The 20,510-nt window shown below is 48.3% G+C and overlaps 2 protein-coding genes across 2 annotated transcripts; one reads left to right on the forward strand and one right to left on the reverse strand.

The window, feature by feature from the left end:
• Positions 1-9,243: 9,243 nt before the first annotated feature.
• Positions 9,244-11,662, forward strand: TOMM5 (translocase of outer mitochondrial membrane 5). Its single transcript, XM_061445369.1, has 2 exons — positions 9,244-9,455; positions 9,984-11,662. Exons 1-2 carry the CDS (start codon positions 9,335-9,337, stop codon positions 10,016-10,018), a joined length of 156 nt encoding a protein of 51 aa, XP_061301353.1. The 5' UTR covers positions 9,244-9,334; the 3' UTR covers positions 10,019-11,662.
• Positions 11,663-18,110: 6,448 nt separating this feature from the next.
• On the reverse strand, positions 18,111-19,948 carry EMC4 (ER membrane protein complex subunit 4). Its single transcript, XM_061445370.1, has 5 exons — positions 19,820-19,948; positions 19,621-19,720; positions 19,307-19,460; positions 18,304-18,464; positions 18,111-18,190 (listed from the first exon to the last, which is right to left on the reverse strand). The coding sequence occupies exons 1-5, from the start codon at positions 19,894-19,896 to the stop codon at positions 18,155-18,157; spliced, it is 528 nt and encodes a 175-aa protein (XP_061301354.1). The 5' UTR covers positions 19,897-19,948; the 3' UTR covers positions 18,111-18,154.
• Between the last annotated feature and the right edge of the window lie 562 nt (positions 19,949-20,510).

Consider the following 20,510-nt stretch of genomic DNA (forward strand, 5'->3'; position numbering starts at 1 on the left):
AAGAGCTGACACAGCGGCTGAATGTACCACTGCATGAAAATCTACACAGCCTCCTACCTTGTTCCTAGAAAAAGTCAGTGCAATGTATTTTTCAAAATCTTTCTCTGCTTAAGCTCCCTGCCGTTTTGCTTCCCCCTTTGGATTAGCCATCCAGTTGACAGCTCTGCTAAAGCACAGTGTTAGATGAAGTAGATACAGTTTCCATTTTGGAGTCTGCTATTCAATGAAGTTATCTGTGCCAGAGAGTCTTCCTCTTGTACAATCGCCAAGATTCCTGCTGGAAAGGTGTGATTGGCACTGCTGACTTTCCTAGCCCTAAGTAGCTCCCATTAGCTGCAAGCCATGCCAGAGCTTCTGACTGAAATTTGTTGAAAGTCTTTGAACCTAGTGAAATCAGAGGCAGAGCTCTGTGTATAGTCAGATGGCTATCTTGCATACTTTTTCTCTTCAGTGAGATGGGGATGTTACCTGTCTCAGAAAACTTAGGAGAGGAGATGAATGGACAGAAGACCATGCTGTCTCTGGGTGTCTGCTACTTAGCCCTGGATAGTATGACTACTGTGTGAACTATAGGCACTGATCTTGCTGTACAGCTGCCCCAGATACCATGTGCAATAGCTGCATTTAGCTGTGAACCATTTGAGTAGAAAAACTCGCTGGAAATTTGCAGAATCCTATAAAACAGCCCTTGTCTTCTTACCTATCCTTCACTCCAGAGGCTGCAGATACAGGCTGGAAAACACAGGCTGGGAAAAAAAAAAAAAGGGAGATGAAAAATGGGATGAGACTGAACTGAAATGGCAGACCCAGCTTCTCACAGGCAATACTGGCAGGACAAACAGTCCTGTTTGGAGGGTCTGCCAGAGCATTCTCCTTTATGAAGGAGAGCTCTCTTGCATTCACTGAACCAGCCTAATCCAGTCTAACTCAGACACCGTTTGCCTGGTTAAGCCTGGGTTAGGTAGCTCTATCTTCTCACATACCTGTGCAGCACTGTATGCAGTAGATTTGCCAGTTCTAGACTCATCATACAACTGGTCTGTAGCCATATCTAGTGAAATAGAACTGAAACAGTGAGTACAGTTGCTCCAGCTTCAAGGCACCAGGAAGCCAATGCACTGAGCACCGAGGCTCAGACTCCAGCAGCAAGGGCCATGCGCACTATTTGTGTACCTATGCACTAGGAGAGATAACATTGCCCTTTACACCAGGCCTGAGAAGCTGAGAGGCATCAGTGGGGTGGGAGGGAAGTGTCCCTTCAACTTGAATTGGCAGTCACATTAATTTGCTTTTTGTGCTGGTTTGATGAAGCCCAGAAAATACATATTTGTACAGTCTGACCGACTGTGTAGAGCCCATAGAGAGAGACTACACAATGTCAAGCTGAAATTTATTGGCCAGACAGAGGTTTTTTTTTTTCCCCACAAAGACAAATGCTGCCATTAGTATATGTATCAATATCGATTCCTTTGATGGGGTGAAAGGGTAAACATGGTTGGTAGCACCAAGGTTCCAGCACTGTCTGCTTTGCCTCCCCCTAGCGCTTCTGCAAGGCTTCCCTTGGGCCTCTAAAATGCCTTTGATATGAATCAGTGATAAACCGCATGATCCAATGCAAGAAGTGAAGGTTTCTGGCACTTCTCTGAATCTTACTGGTAGATGCTCAAGGGGCCAACATTAGCCAGAGCAGGCTAATGCAGCCTTGCCTAAGAGAAAGGCAGCCATGATGAACCATCTCCATGATGTGGGAGCAGCCCAGAAGCCCCAGAAACACCCCAGAAGAGTGTACGGAGGGCCACTTCACAAAACATTTTCATCAAGGAGGATCAAGCCATCTTAGTGAGTTCCTTTCTCCCACAAACCTGCCTGAGGTCATAAAAAAGGCGATCAGGGCGAATTTAATTACTGAGCACCATTTCTTGCCTTTCCTCTGCACTAGCTGTGGCTTACCTCAGCATCAGTGCCAGCACTTCATGGGAGGGGGAGAATCCCCAGTGCAAGAATTCTGAGTTTTCACTAGTGTGTCCTAGCTCAGATCCATGGACAGCCCTGATGCTTCTCTGCATTCCCACCCAGCATACAGTCCTGCCACTGTCATCTGGAGTCTCTGTTCCAAGGCTTGCAGAGCTTGTTTGCACTTGAATCCTGCAGTTTCCCAGATAGCTTCCACTCACAGCAATGGAAGAAGAAATCAGTACCAAAGCTCCTCACTTAGGCACACACAAGTCATCCAAATCACAGGCACAAGGGAATGTTGATTTATTTAATGTGCATGCAGAAGGATGCCTCGACTTGGGCCTGCTTCTTGGTAGTTTTGCCACTGAGTTAAAGCGGCAGCCAGACCACGGTATCATATCCTTGGTATATGAAATGCACCTTGGCTTATGTGAACCTTAAGTGACTGACATGTGGAGTGAACTGGTTTGCTTACTAAAGGAGTACAAATTAATATTCTGTGTTACTAGTCAACCTTTTCTCAGCAAGGCTAGAAAAAAATGAACCTCTTTTTAAGCAATGTTAGGAACTTTGATGGCTGCCAAAGCCATCAAACATAGAAGATGCCTTTATATGGCAATACTGAGAAGCTTAATCCATTTACCTGAGTGTTCTCAAGTCTATTAGGGAAAACAACATGCCTTCCCCTTCATCTTCCTGATCAGGACATAGGTTTGATATACATGCTACAGTCAAAACAACAGGTTTGTTTTAAGATTCTGCTCTAGCAATGGCGATCACACACAGGGCTGCTTGGCTGCTTCCTCTATGCAACACTGGTCACAACATTTGTGTACCTTGGTATGCCCTTTTCCCATTCCTCAGCCTTCCTTTTTGCAAATCTTGTACTTCCTTTGTCTGTCCCAATCTCCTCCCAAAGGAACAACTGTCTTATAACTATTTTTCCCCATTGGTATTGTGGTGGGGTTCATTTGTTTGGGGTTTTTTAACATCTATGTCCACTTTGGTATTTCTGACACTGTTACCTAGGTAATCTTGGCATTATGTGCTATTACTGACAGTTACTGGCATTATCCCAGAAAGACCCCCCTGCTTCTCTCCAGATATCTTTGAAAGTTTCGCTTTTCCTCACATCATTGCTTCAAAGCCACTTGGCAGATGCAGCTGTTCCTTGTGGCATTATAGAATCATAGAATCATAGAATAGTTAGGGTTGGAAAGGACCTTAAGATCATCAAGTTCCAACCCCCCTGCTGTGGGCAGGGACACCTTACGCTAAATCATATCACCCAAGGCCTCGTCCAAACTGGTCTTGAACGCTGCCAGGGGTGGAGCATTCACAACCTCCCTGGGCAACCTGTTCCAGTGCCTCACCACCCTAACAGGAAACAATTTACTCCTTATATCCAATCTAAACTTCCCATTTTTAAGTTTTAACCCGTTACCCCTTGTCCTATCACTACAGTCCCTAATGAAGAGTCCCTCTCCAGCATCCCTATAGGCCCCCTTCGGATACTGGAAGGCTGCTATGAGATCTCCACGCTGAACAGCCCCAACTTCCTCAGCCTGTCTTAATACGGGAGGTGCTCCAGTCCCCTGATCATCCTCGTGGCCCTTCTCTGGACTTGTTCCAACAGTTCCATGTCCTTTTTATGTTGAGGACACCAGAACTGCACACAATACTCCAGGTGAGGTCTCACAAGAGCAGAGTAGAGGGCAGGATGACCTCCTTCAACCTGCTGGTCACTCTCCTTTTGATGCAGCCCAGGGTACAGTTGGGTTTTGGGGCTGCAAGCGCACACTGAAGCCGGCTCGTGTTCATTTTCTCATTGACCAACACCCCCCAAGTCCTTCTCTGCAGGGCTGCTCTGAATCTCCTCTCTGCCCAACCTGTAGCTGTGCCTGGGATTGCTCTGACCCAGATGTAGGACCTTGCACTTGGCATGGTTAAACTTCATGAGGTTGGCATCAGCCCACCTCACAAGCATGTCAAGGTCCCTCTGGATGGCATTCCTTCCCTCCAGCGTTATCAACCGAACCACACAGCTTGGTGTCATCAGCAAACTTGCTGAGGGTGCACTCAATCCCACTGTCCATGTCAGTGATGAAGATGTTAAACAAGACTGGTCCCAACACTGATCCCTGAGGGACGCCACTCGTTATCTGCAACTTTTGTCAGCTTTTCATGCTATTACCTGCCACATGCAGCCATTTCACATACCATGTTGTCCACGTTCTATTCAGAGACTTTAACCTCAAGTCAGTGGCTAGTAGTCTGCCTGTAGCCCCAGGAAATGAAAGCTAAATTTTCATACAATTACAGGACTGAGTAAAACTAAGGGCAGAGTACAAGTTATCAAAACTGCTTCACTTGGAGGTTTGAGGGAATGCTGGAAAATTGCTGCAAAGGACAGCTCAGGAAGTTGTTCATCCTGCTGTAAAAACCCAAAGCCAATGTCTTCTGTTCCTTGCTGGTCACTCCACACCTTAAGTCTCCTGCCTACTCCATGTGGATGTCTCCTAAAGAAAATGTTTATCATCCCCACATCTCATAAAAGGACAAGGAGAATGGGGTGGCTCCGGTGAAAAAACTTGTGGCAACAGCTTCTCGGCCAATGTCCTGGCAGAGTCCTCACTTACATTTTGCTCTTCTTGCTCTAGTCTCTTTTCAAAAGTGTGTCATATTTGATTCAGCTTTGCCCAGATTTGCCCAGGTTCCTTTATCTTCTGCAGAGCAGTGCTCAGGAAAACAGCATCACTTCTGCTTTTCAAATACAAATCAAGACTGGGAGGACCAACAGTCTTGAAATGTAAGACAAGACTCCTTGCTTTTCTGCAAAGATTGGCTTGGCACCTGCCTACCTGTTTCTGCTAGCAAAGACCAGAGAAACCTACATTCAGAGTGAAATCTCAACAAGACTTTTTGGAAGACAGCAGAAAAAGGCTAGTTTATGTTAATTGCAGATCTGGGCAGCTCTATTGTATTTTCCTCCAGAGCCTTGCTGTAAAGCTCTCAGGAGGGCAGTCTTCCAACTTCAGCGGTGATGTTGCCCCTTCATTTGCACTGGGGAGTGGGATTGAATGTCTGGCAAATATGCTAGGAGTAAGGTAGTTTAAGAACACTCCTCCTTGGCCATTCTTTGCAAAGTCATGGAGGGCTCTTGAGGTAGCACTGTTGCAGATTGTCTTAAGTTTTACTGAATCTTTCTATATTTTGTGTTTGTTTGTGAAACACTTACCTATAAGAACATCTTGATTGAAGAAGTTAGCCCTTATGTTAGTATGGGTTGCTGTGCTGCTTGAAATCCAATGCTGCGTTGCTTGAAGTCCCTGTTCTCTGGCACATATTACCTTAGTCCTTACTCTCTAAACCATAACCAGAGCACCTAGGGTCTATTGTATATAGGATGAGTTATTTGACAACCTGGCAAGGTAGCCAGCCAACTTGGCAACAAAATAAGTTTAGGGTGTCCTTTAGATGAAATATCCTTATTATGCTCTCATTATAATACTAAAAAATGTACCCACGGATCAAGAAGACCCTTGCCCAGGTGAAGACCCTTCCTCAGCACAAGCATAGTAACAGAAGAGAATGACACAGCAGATACCATAATTGTGTGCAAATCACTAACCAATCATCGTAACTGGAGTGTACTATCTTGTAATTTTAATGTATAAAAGTAACTATGAGATAGGCATGGGATATGCTTGATCTGTGGAAATTCCACCTAGCACCCAGTGCTGCAATAAAGAAGTGCCTACTTTTTAATGCTACATTGGTATTAAGGAGTTTTATTCTCCTGACTTTGGGTGACAGCCCAGACAGTGGCACAATGAAAGCAGCTGCTCTGTACTTTGCTTTGCCTTGGATCATAGGCAGTTTAGCTGAGAGAAATCCATTTTTTGAATTATCTGCCTACAGTGCATTCTCTGATCCCAAAAATCATAGGCAGAGCAGGGCGGCCTGCGGCACCCAGTGGGTGGTGGTGGATAGAGCCACAAGACTCTGACTGCTTGCTTCATTGTCTCCACGCATTAACAGCACCTGTGGCCATCTCTGACCGTATTCCTGGAATGTGAGTAGAAGTTCTGAAAGTACTGCTACTTCTGAAACCTGGCTGGCTGGCTGAAACCTGTATGCTACAAACGGAGCTCAGAGGGAGGTAATTCAAGTCAGCAATCAGGGTGATCCATTACCCTGACTGAAACTCACCCATAGCCCAGCTTCCCATGACCTTTAGCACCCAGAGAGGTGGCTTTGTGGTTGGCAAGGGACGTTGCCAAAGTCAAGATCTCTGTCCCTCTTTGTCTCTTTGTACCTGTTAAGTATTACTGCCCTTGGATGCTCTCTCTACACTTCCTTGGGAACAGGGGTTGCCTTTGTACAAGACCTTGCATGATGGGGTTCTGCGCTGAGGTGAAGGCTCCACTATACTAAATGAAGTAGCACAGATAAGTCAGTTACTAGCTGAAGCAGTAACAAACTCTCTAGATCAGCAATGGTACCAAAGACAATGGTGTGTTATTCAGAAGACTGCACAACTACATTAATTCTTTACTGCAATTAGAGAAAAAACAGTTATCTATGAAGTCCTACTGTTAATAGATTACCCAGAATGAAAGCACTCAGAAGAGTTCAGAGGGGCTAGCAAGGCAATCTCCGCTCCTGCCTGGTGCACTATAACCTTCTCTCCCCAGTGATCAAGCACACTGAGACTAGTCTACTTTTCAGGATTGTCCTCATGTACACACAGTAGTACCACACAGACTGGGAAGCCAGTGGGGTTTGCAGTGGGGGATGCAATAACATGGCTGGAGCTGCTGACTTTGAAGCTGTTGTGTTGGGACATGCTTTGAAGTGTCATGAACTGTAATCCACAAAAGGAGGCTCTCCTCTATTTGTGTCCACCACTTCTAGACAGAGCCACGTAAGGCATTCCCATCCCCAAGGTAAGATCAGACATAATACCAGCTCCTTGAAACCATTATCAATTACAGACCAATCGCTGGTAACAGACATCCCAAGAACTACTACTACAGAGCTATGGAATCACAAAACCATTAAGGATGGAAGGGACCTCTGTATGTCACCCAGTCCAACTCCCTGCCAAGGCAGGGCTACTCAGAGCAAGTTACACAGGAACATGTCCAGGTGGGTTTTGAATGTCTCCAGACAGTGAGACTCCACAACCCCCCTGAGCAGTCTGTTCCAGGGTTCTGACAACCTCAATGTAAAGAACCTTTTCCTCATGTTGAGATGAAACTTCTTGTGTTTTAGTTTATGGCCATTGCTCCTTGTGCTGTTGCTGGGCACCACTGATGAGTCTGGCACCATCCTCCTGGCACCCACCTTTGAGATATTCATCTGCATTAATGAGATCCCCTCTCAGTTTGCTCTTCTCTGGACTAAACAGGCCCAGCTCCAGCAACCTCTCCTCATAAGAAAGCTACTTCAAACCCCTGATGATCCTTGTGGGCCTCCCCTGGACCCTTTCCAGTAGCTATTTGTCTTTCTTGTACCAAAGACTCCAGACACAGTTCCCCAGATGTGGCCTCACCAGGGTCAGGTAGTGGGGGAGGATTACCTCCCTCAACCTGCTGCCACACTTCCCAGTGTACCCCAGTACACTCTTGTCCCAGGGGCTGGCTCAAAGTCAATTTGTCATCCACCAACACTCCCAGGTCCTTCTCAGCTGAACTGCTCCCTAGTAGCTCACCCCCCAGCCTGTGCTGGAATTCAGGGTTCTTCCTCCCCATGTGTTCCCCTTCCTACACTTGCCCTTGTTGAACCTCATTCTCCCCACCCAATCCTCCAGCCTATCAAGGTCCTGCCGAATTGCAGCACAGCTTCAGGTGTATCAGAGAGTCCACCCAGCTCTGTATCATCAGCAAACTTGCTGAAGGGACACTGTAACCCTTAATCAAGGTCACTGAATGGCACTGTACAATTTCTCTGTGCCTTATTATGTAGGGTTGTTTTACGTCTGAGGGAAAGCACTGGGCTGAGGAGAAAGGTTTGTGATATATACATGACTCTCCTCCATGACAGCTACATCTAACCAGAACTCCCGTTCCATGCCCCCATGCAAGTGTCCTGCCTGCACCACAGCTTCCCAAGTTCACACCCACAGGTCAACCAGACCAGGCAGCTTCTAGGCTGCTTTGCTGTATTCTTAACCCTAGGGTGGAGAGAGCTGTCTTCCAGCCCTTGAGGATCAGAGACTCAGGTGGTACCGATTCTGGATTGGCAGCAGGAAGACTTAACCCAGACGAAACTGTGTAAATATGTGTCAAGGTTTAGACAAAGAACTGTCTTGTTCTCAGTAGATGACAGAATGGACAAAGGCCAAAGGACGCCAGAGGAGGAGGAAAACATGCTTTGGCCAAGAGCATTTATCTCTACTAGAGTTGGCAATGAAACTAACTTTTATGGTGTCCTGGACTGCCTTCATTGATATTAAAAAAAAATCACACTTCTTTGAGATGAGACCCTTGCCCACAGAGACACTTACTCACAGAACATGCATGGTGAAATAAATCAATACTATGCCTTTAAAAGGAGATGGGAGAACAGAAGAGCCAACGATTGTACATTACTGACCAGTCATTGTAACTGGACTGTACTACCTTGTAACTTTTGTGTATAAATGTAACCTACAAGACAGCATTGGGTGTGCTCTATTTGTAGAAATGTCCCAAGCAACCTTCTGAAAATAAACGTTGTCTCCTCTCTGAACAGAGCTGGAGTGTGTTTCGAGACTTCTTTTCCAAACAGGCAGCAGCTCAGCTCCCCACCAAAGACCCATCTCTGCCGCAGGAAACAGCATGCTACTGTCTGCAATCTGGCAGGAGCAAAAGAAACACGCACTGCTGCTGGCAGAACCATCGAATCACCCACTGGTTTGAGTTGGAAGGGGCTTTGAAGACCAGAGTTCAAACCAGTGGAACTCTCCCTGCGGAAATCTCACACAACCCCCCACCCCGAGCTCGCTCCCCCTAATAGGCGCCCGTGTCCCGGCTTTCAGCCTAGCACAAGAGGCTGACGCGCGACCCCAGAAGAGAGGCAGGACGCGAGCGCACAAGAAGCGGAAGCACGGCACCCATAAGCTGGACGCAAGCGCAAGGCAGGAGCAACTACAGCCTCGGAAGAGGCAGCATGCGAGCGCAGGAGAGGCGGAAGCGCGGCGCCGGAAGGGGTAGAACGTAAGCACGTAGCACGCTCTCAGCCCCGGGGGGGAGCCGCCGCAGTACTGCCGCTGCAATCTAGCGCATCCGCGCGCCTCTTTGCGCTCGCTCCGCCGCCCACCCTGTGCACGTGAGGCCAGCGCGCGTGGCTCTTCGCGCCAGCCGCAGCGGCGCGCGGGGACGCCGGCGTGAGCATGTTCCGCATCGAGGGCCTGGGGCCCAAAATGGACCCGGAGGAGCTGAAGCGGAAGATGCGCCGCGACGTCCTCACCTCCGTCCGCAACTTCCTCATCTATGTCGCGCTGCTGCGGATCAGTGAGTACGCGGCGTGGTCGGGTCGGGTCTGGTCTGGTGGCAGCCAGGGCCTGCGTGTGCCGGTGGCTGGGCGCGTCCTCACGGGGGCGGGAGAGCTTCGGCATCCCGGCGGGGCCTGGGCGAACTCCGCGGTTCTGGACTTCCCCAGAGCATGGAAGAACATCGCCATGCTGCCTGTTCTTGCAGGCAGTGCTGTAACTTGTTGCATCAGAGCTTTTCTTCAGGGTGCTCTTCACTCCGTTTGTGTGATTCCGTCTGCGCCCGGTGGTGTCGAGCGCTTGCCCACGGCGTTGAACTGCAACACAAGCGGGCATACCCTGTTCCCCCTTGAATCATGCTACTTCACCCGTTAAAGCAGTCATGCAGGGAGAGAAGGGACGATGTGGGAGGCGGGGGGTGGTATCTCACCCAAAGTCTGAATATTTTAGATGCCACGTAAACGTGTTGTAGTTTCATCGCAGACTCACTGTAGACTTCCTGTTACTCTCAGCTGAGTTAAGTTCATGTGGCTTTATTTTCTTTTTTCAGCTCCTTTCATCCTGAAGAAGCTGGACAGTATATGAACATTTAAGTCTCAGTGTATGAAAACATAAAATGGACTGTAGCTGCTTTCCTGTTTGCTAATTAAGTATTGTGATAGAGGCAGACATCTAATACTAAATGGTTCTAAAATGTTCACTTAAGCATATCTGACCTGAGAAGGATAGCCAGGAAGATGCCTGTTCCTGCAGGTGAATTCTGGTCAAAGAATACTCCCTAGTGTCATCAAGTAACGACTTGTGATGGAACATTTCTTGTACTGTTTTGAAAAACCCTTCACCTCCATTTTATACAAAGTGTTAAATGTTAGTAATTTCTTTTTATTATGCAGCTACCTCTAAATTGCCACATGCTATCAATGTTACTGAACCTGTATGTATGAAAAATGAAGTTGTTAAAGAATCCAGCTTGAAAAATGAAGTTAATGAATCCAGCTCACAGCAGCTTGATTTGAAATAAATGGAAGAGTAGTTTTGTCACTTAACTCTGGTAGTGATTTGTTTTTAATACTCATCACTTAAGCTAGAGGTCATCTGGTATTATATCTCTGGTTCTTGTCTTAACCTTGCTCCCTCCTCCACCTTAAAAATCAACTTATATTGAGGAAAAGCAAGAGAGAGTGAAAAAAGACAAGGTAATGGTGTGTTTTTCAGGTTGCTAAATGTGTACCTGAAGCAACTGAGAGACATGATCATTTAGTCAAGATTCAGAGAAATGAAGAAATGTGCTAAAGCTTTATCCAGCAGATCTGTACCAGTTTTCCCTTCAATTAGAACCTCCTGGGTCTTGAATTTCCACAAAGAAAAGCAGGAACACCACCATATTTCTTCTTTAAGAGGTAACCGAATTTTAGTCACAACAGTCTTTTTACAATGCCTGTTACTGCCTCTTGCCAGTACTGGCAGTGGTTTGGGTGGTCTGTTAGTTTGTTGTTTTTTTTTAATTTAGTATCATGAATCAAGCTTGTTTTACCATGACAAATTGCTGTATTCTGGTAGTTCAAGAGTATTATTTTACTCCAAAGCTGCCTGCAATATGCTTGCACTGCCTATGCTGATGTCAAAATAGGGGGTATTTCCTCAGAGAAACAGCTTGCTTTACAAAGGAGATTGTGATTGTCCTCTCTGAAAGGGGTTTAGTAAACTTTGTACTAATGCTTATTAGTATCGGCCCTATAACAAGTTACCAAAGCAGGAGTTGGATTTTCAGTTGGTTTGGTTTGCCTAAGTCTTAAAAGATATATTTAGGATTTGACTTGATATCCCTTAGATCAGCTGCACACTAAATCTCCAGAGAGGCTTAAATGTTTCTCAGACTTGTACTTAATGCCTGGAAATAACTTAGGGGAGTGCAAGCAAAGCCACTTGTAAAAAGGCACACTGAGTACTTGCCCCTGAGACAGGTAGGGGTTGAAAGTGCAGTTCATGAATGGCAGGCTGGGAAACTGGATATTAATTTGGAAGCATAACAAATTAATCTGAAGACTTCTAACCAGAGCTGATGCATAGCACTGGAGCCTTGGATGCCCACTGCAGTCAAATAATCCAGTCCTATTTAATTCTCAGGATTTTTCGGAGAAATTAAAGTAAGGATATTCCTGAGCTCATTGTTCTGATATCTTTGTAAAATAGAGCAAGCGTAACTGAATAAATTGTGGAATTATATTATCCAGTTACTAATTAAAATTAAGTTAATGCAGTAGGTAACTGCATTGGAGTTACAATGTTGATGGTGGGAGTAATGAGATACATTAAAGAGATACTCTGCCTGTGCTGGCCAGAATCTTCAGCCACCCTGTCCTCTGCCCAGCTCTGGAGAATGAAACACTGGAATCCCTTTTGGTGTTGGGTCTTCGTGCAAGGTCAAGAGATAGAGGGGTGGAGTACTCAAGCAGTGTAAGGATGTGAAGGTTTCTAGCAAGCAACTTCACTTTATCCTTAAAATCATGTATGGCAGTTTGTCCACTTGCAGGCACGTTTCAAGGCATAACACAGCTGACATGTCAGCAGTTCTTCAAACTGGCTGTTGAGAACTGTTAAAGACACTTCTTGGAACTTGCTTTCAGGCACATTGAGAGATGAAGCCATCTCTTTATTAAAATAGCAGAAAATAAATGGCTGATATTTTTCTGATGACTCTGGTTTTCTGCAATCTCATGTGCCAGGCAACTTCATTATCAGCAGCCTTCTTGCAGGAGGGGAGAGATCTCCAGCAGGAGAGTGAGTGGGGTGTCAGACTGCAGTCTGGCTGATGACTCATCTGTTGCCTTTTCACTTCTATGGCCTGTTCTGCTGAAGTGTAAGATGTGCTGCTGCTGTGTGGTCTCAGACCCTGCAGAAACATCTCATCACAAACAGAATGCCTATGTCAAGTATAGGGTCAGGATAGCAAGACAAGTAAAACATAAGTCCTTGTGAAGTTCAGAGCTCAGCTTATCCTGTAGGTACCTTTTTTCAGGTGATGTTATGACTGTTGGCAGTAGGAGGAAAACATTCTAATTTTTCCACACATTCTAGGCCTTAGTAACAGAGTTTTATTTCTGCTCTGTCTCAGGGACCGATGTCATCCATTTGTGATGGAAGTCTGAGTGTTGAGGACAGTCTAAACCTATGTCACACTCAGTGTGGAGTCCTCATCTGTTTGACTATAGTTAACATGATGCAAGCAGGTTGCAAGCTTGCCTTAGGTAAAGGATGTTAAGACTGAAAAAAAGTTGATCCTAAGTCCAGCATGAGACCATATCAGCATGACATTTCCATGCACTTACGCTTCTCAGAGCTGTTTTGGCATTTTCTAAAATAAGCTTACCTTACTTTTGAACCTGAAGATTTGTGTATCACCCATTGCATGAAAGGATAATAATGTTAGTGATCTATGCTACTCAGTACTCAAATTAAAGCAGAACATTAAATAGCTTAACTCAGGTAACTGCAGCTTTGTATCTAAAACTGAATAGTCTGTGTGGCTCTCCTGCATGAAGACCTTTTGCACTTTTTTACAAAGCGTTATTCTGGGCCTCTTAATTACTAAATGTGTCACAAACATGCAGCTAGAGAAGTCCTTTGTCCAATGCTTTCCCCATTTACAACTTTCCTTTTCAGTGACAAGGTTGTGTAACAGGCTTTTTCTGCGGCTGCCTAGTTCAGAAACTAAAGAAATTGGTAGTATTTTTTTGTCCGAACAGAGTTGATATATATACCAGACAAGAACCTATTAGGCATGTGCAAATATTCACTTAAATTGCATTAATCTTCTGCTTGGGATTATCTGATGCAGGCACAGAGGACAGAGGCATCCTGGGATGGGCTGTATTCGGCAACTAACTGTCCTGGTGTTTGTGAGAAAATAATTCCCAAATAAAGAGCAGCTGTCTCTAGTTGGCCCCCTCCCTGAGAAAGACAGATGCTATTCAGTAGAGATAAAAGTGCTCTTCCCTTTACATGCTGTCAGAATACCTCTCTTCTCTTATGTTTCCCCAGTGCACAGCTCCACACATCAGCTACACAGCTCTGACCATGTGCTTTGGTGTGAGATCCAGCAGCTGGAGGAGACAGGCAGGTGACCCAGCAGCCAACACATTGGGAAGTGCGGCCCAGCCTACTCTAGATGCAGTCTCAGTCAACTCAGTAAGCTGGAAACCTGCTGAAGGCTGCTGACACAAATGGTGCAACAATCTAGGCAAATGGAAGGATTTATAAAGCAGTTCAGTTGACAATGGCTGACACTTCCAGATTTGACTCCCAGGCTGTACAGAGGCAGGGAAAATCATCTTGTGTGGGTTTTTTTGTTGGTAGAGCCTGGTAGGAAATAGTAATATCCTTGACTTTTAAACAGTACCCTTACAGTGTCGCCCTCCAGTTTATATGTGGCTTTTTCTCACTGTGGTGGAGTATCAAGGGCTTGATCCAGTTGCTCACTGGTGATTGCCAGCCTCTTGCAGCTGTTTTGAGTGGGGCAGGTCTCCATGTGTCCTCTGTCATACTTGTAGACGATATTCCAGCCCCTCTGGCCCCTTCTCAGTACAGACAAGTGCAGAAAGAAACAAGCCTCTCTATTTCTTAAAAGCTTTTGGTAACTCCACCAACTTGAATACAGCACACAGTGTCACACAGTCAGAAAACCTTAATGAAGTTTTGTGCTCCTGGCAACCAATGTAAGGGGTGACAAAAAAAGGAAGAGCTCCTATGCAATGGCCACTGATTAAGACTCCCCAACTGAAGGGCCTAGGCTTTACGGCAGGAATATTCTTTGTCTACATGCAGTGCTTTGCTTTAGGTTTTAGCCCTGTCTTTTGGATGTATCCCCATCCTGGAGGGTCATCGTGGTTGATGAGAAGTTCCCCATGCCCCAGCACCCCCGGTGTGCACTTGCAGCCCAGAAGCCCGCTGTGCGATGTGCTGCATCCCCAGAGTGTGAGCAGCAGGTCAAGGGAGGGGATTTGCCCCCAGTACTGTGCTCTGGTGAGTCTCCCCCCCCCCCCCCCCCCCCCCGCAGTGCTGCATTCAGCTCTGGGGCAACAACACAAGAGGGATGTGCCGCTGCTGGAGTGAGTCAAGAGGAGGCCACAGAGATGCTGCAAGGGCTGGAGCAGCTCTGCTTTGGAGACAGGCTGAGAGAGCTAGTCTTGCTCACTACACGGAGAAGTTGCATAGCTATTTTGCCAGCTTGCCCCATTTCTGTCCCAGTCAACTAATTTCCAGTTACTTTTATTCATTTTTATGAATGCAGCTTCAACTTCATACTCACTTTCAGTTTTCTACAGCCATAATGTTTAAGAACCTTTAGCATAAAACCATGTCAGGTTTTGAACCAGTCAAATCATGTGCTTCCTCTCTCCCATATCCCCCATTGTACAAGCACAAAGTGGTTTTAAGTTCAGTTTTGGCAGTACAATTAAGTTTGAAAATGTCCATTTATCACACATGCAGGAATAAAATTTCTCTCCACTTAAGCCTCTGTTCTGGAGGTGTTACTTTGATTGCCAGCAATTGGCACTGCACTGGCGAATGCCAGATATTTAGTATTCAGTCCACTTACAAATCAGGTGGCTTAATGCAAGTTTATTGACTGGTGCCTGAAGATGGAGAGCAATGCTTTCAAATACTAGTACTCACCAGTTTCTCATGATTGGAAGTAATGTGTGACTCATTCACAGAACTTGAAAATTTTGGGAAAAATGAAAATATCACTCACTGGAAAAAAAAGTCACATGCTGAAATTTACAATTCAGAGACACCAAAATGTACTGTTTAACCAGCCTAATGACCCTGAGGGGAGGTTGCAAGTCAGGCCTGTGGTAAAGCTAGGGTCACACCTGGTGGTAAAAGGGAAGTGTCAGGGATCACATACCCCTTTCAGGTTGTGCTGCCATCATGTCCCTGAGTGCCAAGGCCATCAATGACCTTGACTGTGGTGAGTACAGGGGTACTGGCCTCAGAGTAATGGGGGGAGCAGGGGGCTATCCCTGAGGCTGTGGTCAGGGGCGCTGGGCCCTGAGACAGGGGACGCGGTGGGGTCTCTAACACGTCCCTCAGTGCCCCCTTGGCCACCACCGCAGTGCTGGTGGCCGCTGAGGCCCGTCCTGGTGAGTCACGGCCCTGTCACAGATGGGGGTCGGCAGCAGCAGGAGCGGGCGGAGAGGATGGGGCGTGGCCACGGGGTGCCCAGGTAATTGGCGAGTCTGAGAGTGGGCGTGGTCTTGGCTGCTTGAGGGGGGGGGGTCATGGCGCTGGAGGGTACCCGGTGGCGGATGGCAGGGGGGGCAGAGCGGAGTGGAGTGGAGAAGCTGTCGGAGTCGGCTGAAGGAGCTGGCTGTGGCAAGGAGCGGCCATTTAGAGAGGGTCCGAATCCTTTGGCTGATGGCAGAGTGGCGGCAGTGTCCCGGGGCTGGCCGGCTTGAAATGGCCTCCGGGGCCAGAGCAACTGGGAGAAGGGGGACCAGGCGGGAAAGGTCACCAGCCTCATCGCAGCCCCAGCGTGGGAGAAGGGAGTCCTCTGCCGGCGCCCCAGCCTGCGAGTGCCACTGCGAGGCAGCGGGGTGTTCTGGAAAGCAAGCGCTACGAGGCCAGTGGGGTGTACTGGGTAGCAATGGAATATACTGGAATGGGGATCTGGATCATACTGGAAGTCTTGAGGAAGGCGCTAAGCCATACTAGGATTCACTGGACCCTACTGAAAAGCAAGGGTCTGGACCATCCTGAAAATCATGACGAGGCTCTGAGCCATACTTGGGAGACGTACGGGGGCATGGGGGGGGGCGGAGGGGGTGACGGGACGGGCGGCGGCAATGGCTGTGTACTGGCACTTACTGGTGGTTGTTGGAGAGGGGGAACGTGCCACATACAGGTGGCACAAATCGGCAAAAAGTAGGGAGAAAACCAGGGGAAATAGCGGAAAAAAACTTAGGGTAAAATGGGGAAATAAGAGCAGAAACAGGCACAAGCCAAGGGAAAACATGAGATGGCGAAACTTAAGGGGAAACTGGGAAAATGAGGAAAAATACGCAGATATGAGTCAGGAATAGGGAGAAGGAGGAGAAAGGGTGGAAGTGCAGCAAAACCAGGAAAAATGGTAAAAGCAGGGAAATTATGGAAAACAGAAGTGGAAAAATGAAGGAAATTGGGGAAAGAGGAAGGAGACAGCACAAACGAAGAAAAATGGGTCAAAAACGGGGAGGGGGGGGGGTGGGGAGGCAATATGGGGCAAAACCAAACAGTTACGGTGGCTGGGGCAGGAACATTTGGAATAAGCCAAAATGGGGCATACAAGAGCACAGAAAAATGGGGGAAAACCATGGAAAAGTGAGCTAACACCAAGAATAAATAGGAGGAAACAGGGTGAAAATGGGCAAACAGGACAAAAGGAGCAAAACCTGGTGAATACAGAGGCAAAACAGAGACAACAATGGGGGGAAAAAGAAGCAAAAATTGGATAGTTGGGGAAATCTGTAGGTGTTTGTGGGGCAGGGACAGCAGCTATGGGACACTTGGGGGAAATCTGGAGCTATTATGGATACCTGGAGAGGTGTGGGATAGTTTGGGGGCAGCTGGGAGAACTGCAGGGCAGTTACGGACAGTGGAAGGTAGTTGAGGGGCAGCCATGGTTCAAGCTCTTGGAGTAGGTCAGACATGGAGTTCTTGGAGGTGCTGACAAAGGGGCTGAGGCTTCTCTGTGGTAAAAGGTGTCAGGGGTCACATCCAAAGTGTGGATGATAGGATCTCCCCAAGGCCCTGAGCACACCAGTATGGCCTCACAGATCCCAGTACTGCATATGCACTGCCCTAACTCACTGTCCACCATCCTAATATGGGCCCAGTGCTCCCAGTATGATGGCAGTGTGAGCCACAGGTCTTCAAGCGTTATCCCAGTACAGGCTCAGTGTTCTAGTATGAGCTCAGGTGTTCCCAGTACAATGCCAGTCTGGGAGTATGATTCCAGTATATTACCAGTGCTCCCCATATGATGACAGCCTAAGTCACAGGTCTTCAAGCATGATCCCAGTATGGGCCCAGTACTTTGAGTACAGCGGCAATGCTCCCAGTACAATGCCAGTTTTGGTCACAGCTCTTCATCTGGGAGCCCAATATGGCTCCAACACTCCCCCTGTGGGCCCAGTGCTCTGAGTATAATGCCAGTATGAGCTACATTTAAACTAAGATCCTAATATGAGCCCAAACATCCCAGTATGGACCGAGTGTTCCCAGTACAGTGCCAGCCTGGGCTGCAGCTCTCCAAGTATGATCCCAGTATGGACCCAAACACTCCCAGTGCATTCTTGGTGTTCCCAGCATGCACCCTAATATGGGCCCTGAAGCTCTAACTACGGCTCCAATGTACTCCCATTGTGACCCCCAAGGCTCCCTGTGCTCCCAGTACAGGCCCTGAGGCTCCCAGGATGGGCCCCAAGGCTCTGAGTTCAGCCCCAGCATACTCTGGGTGTGAATCCCAAGCCTCCCGGTACATGCCCCAAAGCTCACAGGGCACTCCAAGCACAGGCTTTAGTGCTCCTCCAGTGCACTCCAAGTGTTCCCAGCAGACAGCAAAAACAGTTTTTGCTCTGACCCGTGCCTCTTTGGGCTGCACCCCTAAACCTTCATAATTCCTTCAAAAACAGTATTACCAGCCTGCCATCACCTTTATTGGTGGGTGGGTGCATTGGGTCACAGGATGAGGCCCCCACCAGTGAACTCCATTCGCTGCAGAGGGAAGAGAGAGAAATCGGGTAAGTGTGGGAACCCCAGTATCCAGGCCAAGGGGAACCTTGCCATCAGGCCAAATGGGGTGGGGAGACCTTGACATCTGGGCATACCTGCGGGGGGGCAACGAAGGCCAGCCAGTCGGAGGGGCGGGTGGGCAGCAAACCCATGGCTTGGCACTTGTAGAGAGCCAGTGCCAGCCCCAGCCCATTGCCCACCAGGAACACCAGACCCTGCAGTGCCCGCCGGCTTGAGCTCTCCAGTGCCTTCAGTGCTGCAGGGGTGACAGGAAGAGATGGGGAGGATGGGGGACCTGTCCCCACTGGGGACCAGGGGTAATGACAGGTGGGGATTCATGGGGGGGGGGGGGGGGGGGGGGGCACTGGGTGGATTGCACAGGGGTGGCTGCTGGGGAACACACAGGAGTGACCAACATGGATACAACTGTCTTAGGGACAACTGTAGGGGAAAGCATGGTGGTAAAGTGACATTGGGGTGACTGCTGGGGGATGCATAGGATGGGGGCAACTGTTCTGGAACATGTGGAGAAACTGATGAGGGATCATATCATAGGAATGACTGCTGGGGTACCCGTGCAGGTAAGTGACACAGGGCCAACTGTTGCAGTGGGACAGGTTTGGGTTAAAAGGGACCTTAAAGCTCATCCAGTTCCAACCTTCTGCCACAGGCAGGGACATCTTCCACTAGTCCAAATTGTTCCAAGCCCTGTGCAACCTGACCTTGAACACTGTCAGGGATGGGGCAGCCACAGCTTCTCTGGGCAACCTGTGCCAGGGCCTCAGCACCCTCACAGGGAAGAACTTCTGCCTAATATATAATCTAAATCTCTTCTCTGTCACTTTAAAGCCATTCCCCCTTGTCCTGTGGTGCCATGCCCTTGTAAAAAGCCCTGTCCAGGTTTCAATGTCCCACATATGTGGGGCAGGGGCTGTTGCAGGAACAAGTGTGGCGGGATATGAGGGGATGACTTTTGCTGGGGAAGATGTAAGGCAGTGGACCACAGCAGGTAAGTGGGGCAAGTGTGGTGTGGCAGGAGCTGGTTGTGTGGGGACACCCAGGGAGCTGTCACCCACACCCACACGGGGCTGTACTCACTGGCAGAGAGGGACATGAGGGCCTGCAGTGGGCGCCAGCCCATCATACAAACCATCATGGCAGGAAAGATGGAGATGGTGTTGCCAGCCATATACATGATGAACAGGTTCATTGGGATCTGCTTTAGCGGTGCCAGTGCCACATCCCAGCAGCGCTGCAGGGAAGGAGAGAGCACAGAAGTCCATGATACATACAGGACAGCTCCCATACAGCACCTGGGCATGTGGGACTGGGACTACTCTGCCACGGAACACCTAGGCATCTGGCGGGTGTCCCTTCTTCCCTCTTCCCCATCCCCCCCCCCCCCGGCCTACCTTCTCCATGAGGATTTTGTCGCTCTCGTGGACACCTCCCTCCCCCAGCTGCCGCTCGGCGAACCCCAGCGGCCCACGGCCCTCTGCGGCTCCGCGGGGCCTGTATGGGGATAGAAGGGAGCAGATGAGGACAGGGAGACCCCTGGACCTCACAAAATACGTGTCATTTCTCCCCCCCCCCCTCCTGTCCAGGCCTCACCGCCCCCCCGGCGCCGCCGCCAGCTCCAACGACCACTTAAAGCGCCGACCCCGGACCGCAGCCGCTGCCGCCGCCATCTTGAGAGTGCCCGACCGGGAACGAGGGGGTGTCACGTGAGGAGTCACGTGAGGAAACGGAGTCCTGATGCCCGCCACCTCCGCCGCAGGGCTTCGTGCGCCGTAGCAGGGCTATAGTACCGCGGTGGCGGCGCTCGTTCCACGGCAGCGTCCTTGTGCACAGCGACGCGTCCCCGAACACGACCCTTGCAACCGCGGGGCAACGCCGCGGGGTTCACGCCTTCGTTTTTAACCCTTTCCTGTCTGTCGGATAACACGTCTGCTTCTATCCACTGCTCTGTCTTTATTTTTTAGTATTTCTTGCATTCTTTACAGCTCTCGTTTTTTGCATTTTCTATCTTAGTCTTCCTTTATTTGGTTCCCTTGGCCTATTCTGTCATTCACTCATCCCTCTTACCATTTGGATTTTGCAGATTTTGTTGCTATGTCTGCTTTTATCAAGCTTTATATTTAATTTGTGTCCTGTCGGTCATGGGGGGGGGGGGTGTGTTTTTTTTCCCCCTGTTTTAACATGGTTGTTATTTTTTTGTGTATGTGTGTCTATGTAGTTTCTTGTCTCTGTTTTGTAATCTTTTCCTTTCTAAATCCCCATCACTTTAAAAATTTGTTGTTTC

The sequence above is a fragment of the Pezoporus flaviventris genome, unplaced genomic scaffold (assembly GCF_033815535.1).
Source record: "Pezoporus flaviventris isolate CSIRO_AGI_PZ_B2104156 unplaced genomic scaffold, CSIRO_AGI_Pfla_v1 ptg000004l, whole genome shotgun sequence".
In the NCBI taxonomy this organism is placed as follows: domain Eukaryota; kingdom Metazoa; phylum Chordata; class Aves; order Psittaciformes; family Psittacidae; genus Pezoporus; species Pezoporus flaviventris.

Coding starts and splice junctions, on each gene's coding strand:
- TOMM5 (XM_061445369.1), top strand. CDS start 9,335: ATGTTCCGCATCGAGGGCCTGGGGCCCAAAATGGACCCGGAGGAGCTG. Junction 9,456..9,983: donor TGTCGCGCTGCTGCGGATCA/GTGAGTACGCGG, acceptor TTCTTTTTTCAG/CTCCTTTCATCCTGAAGAAG.
- EMC4 (XM_061445370.1), bottom strand. CDS start 19,896: ATGGCGGCGGCAGCGGCTGCGGTCCGGGGTCGGCGCTTTAAGTGGTCG. Junction 18,465..19,306: donor CCTCATGTCCCTCTCTGCCA/GTGAGTACAGCC, acceptor TCACCCCTGCAG/CACTGAAGGCACTGGAGAGC. Junction 18,191..18,303: donor CCTTCGTTGCCCCCCCGCAG/GTATGCCCAGAT, acceptor TTCCCTCTGCAG/CGAATGGAGTTCACTGGTGG.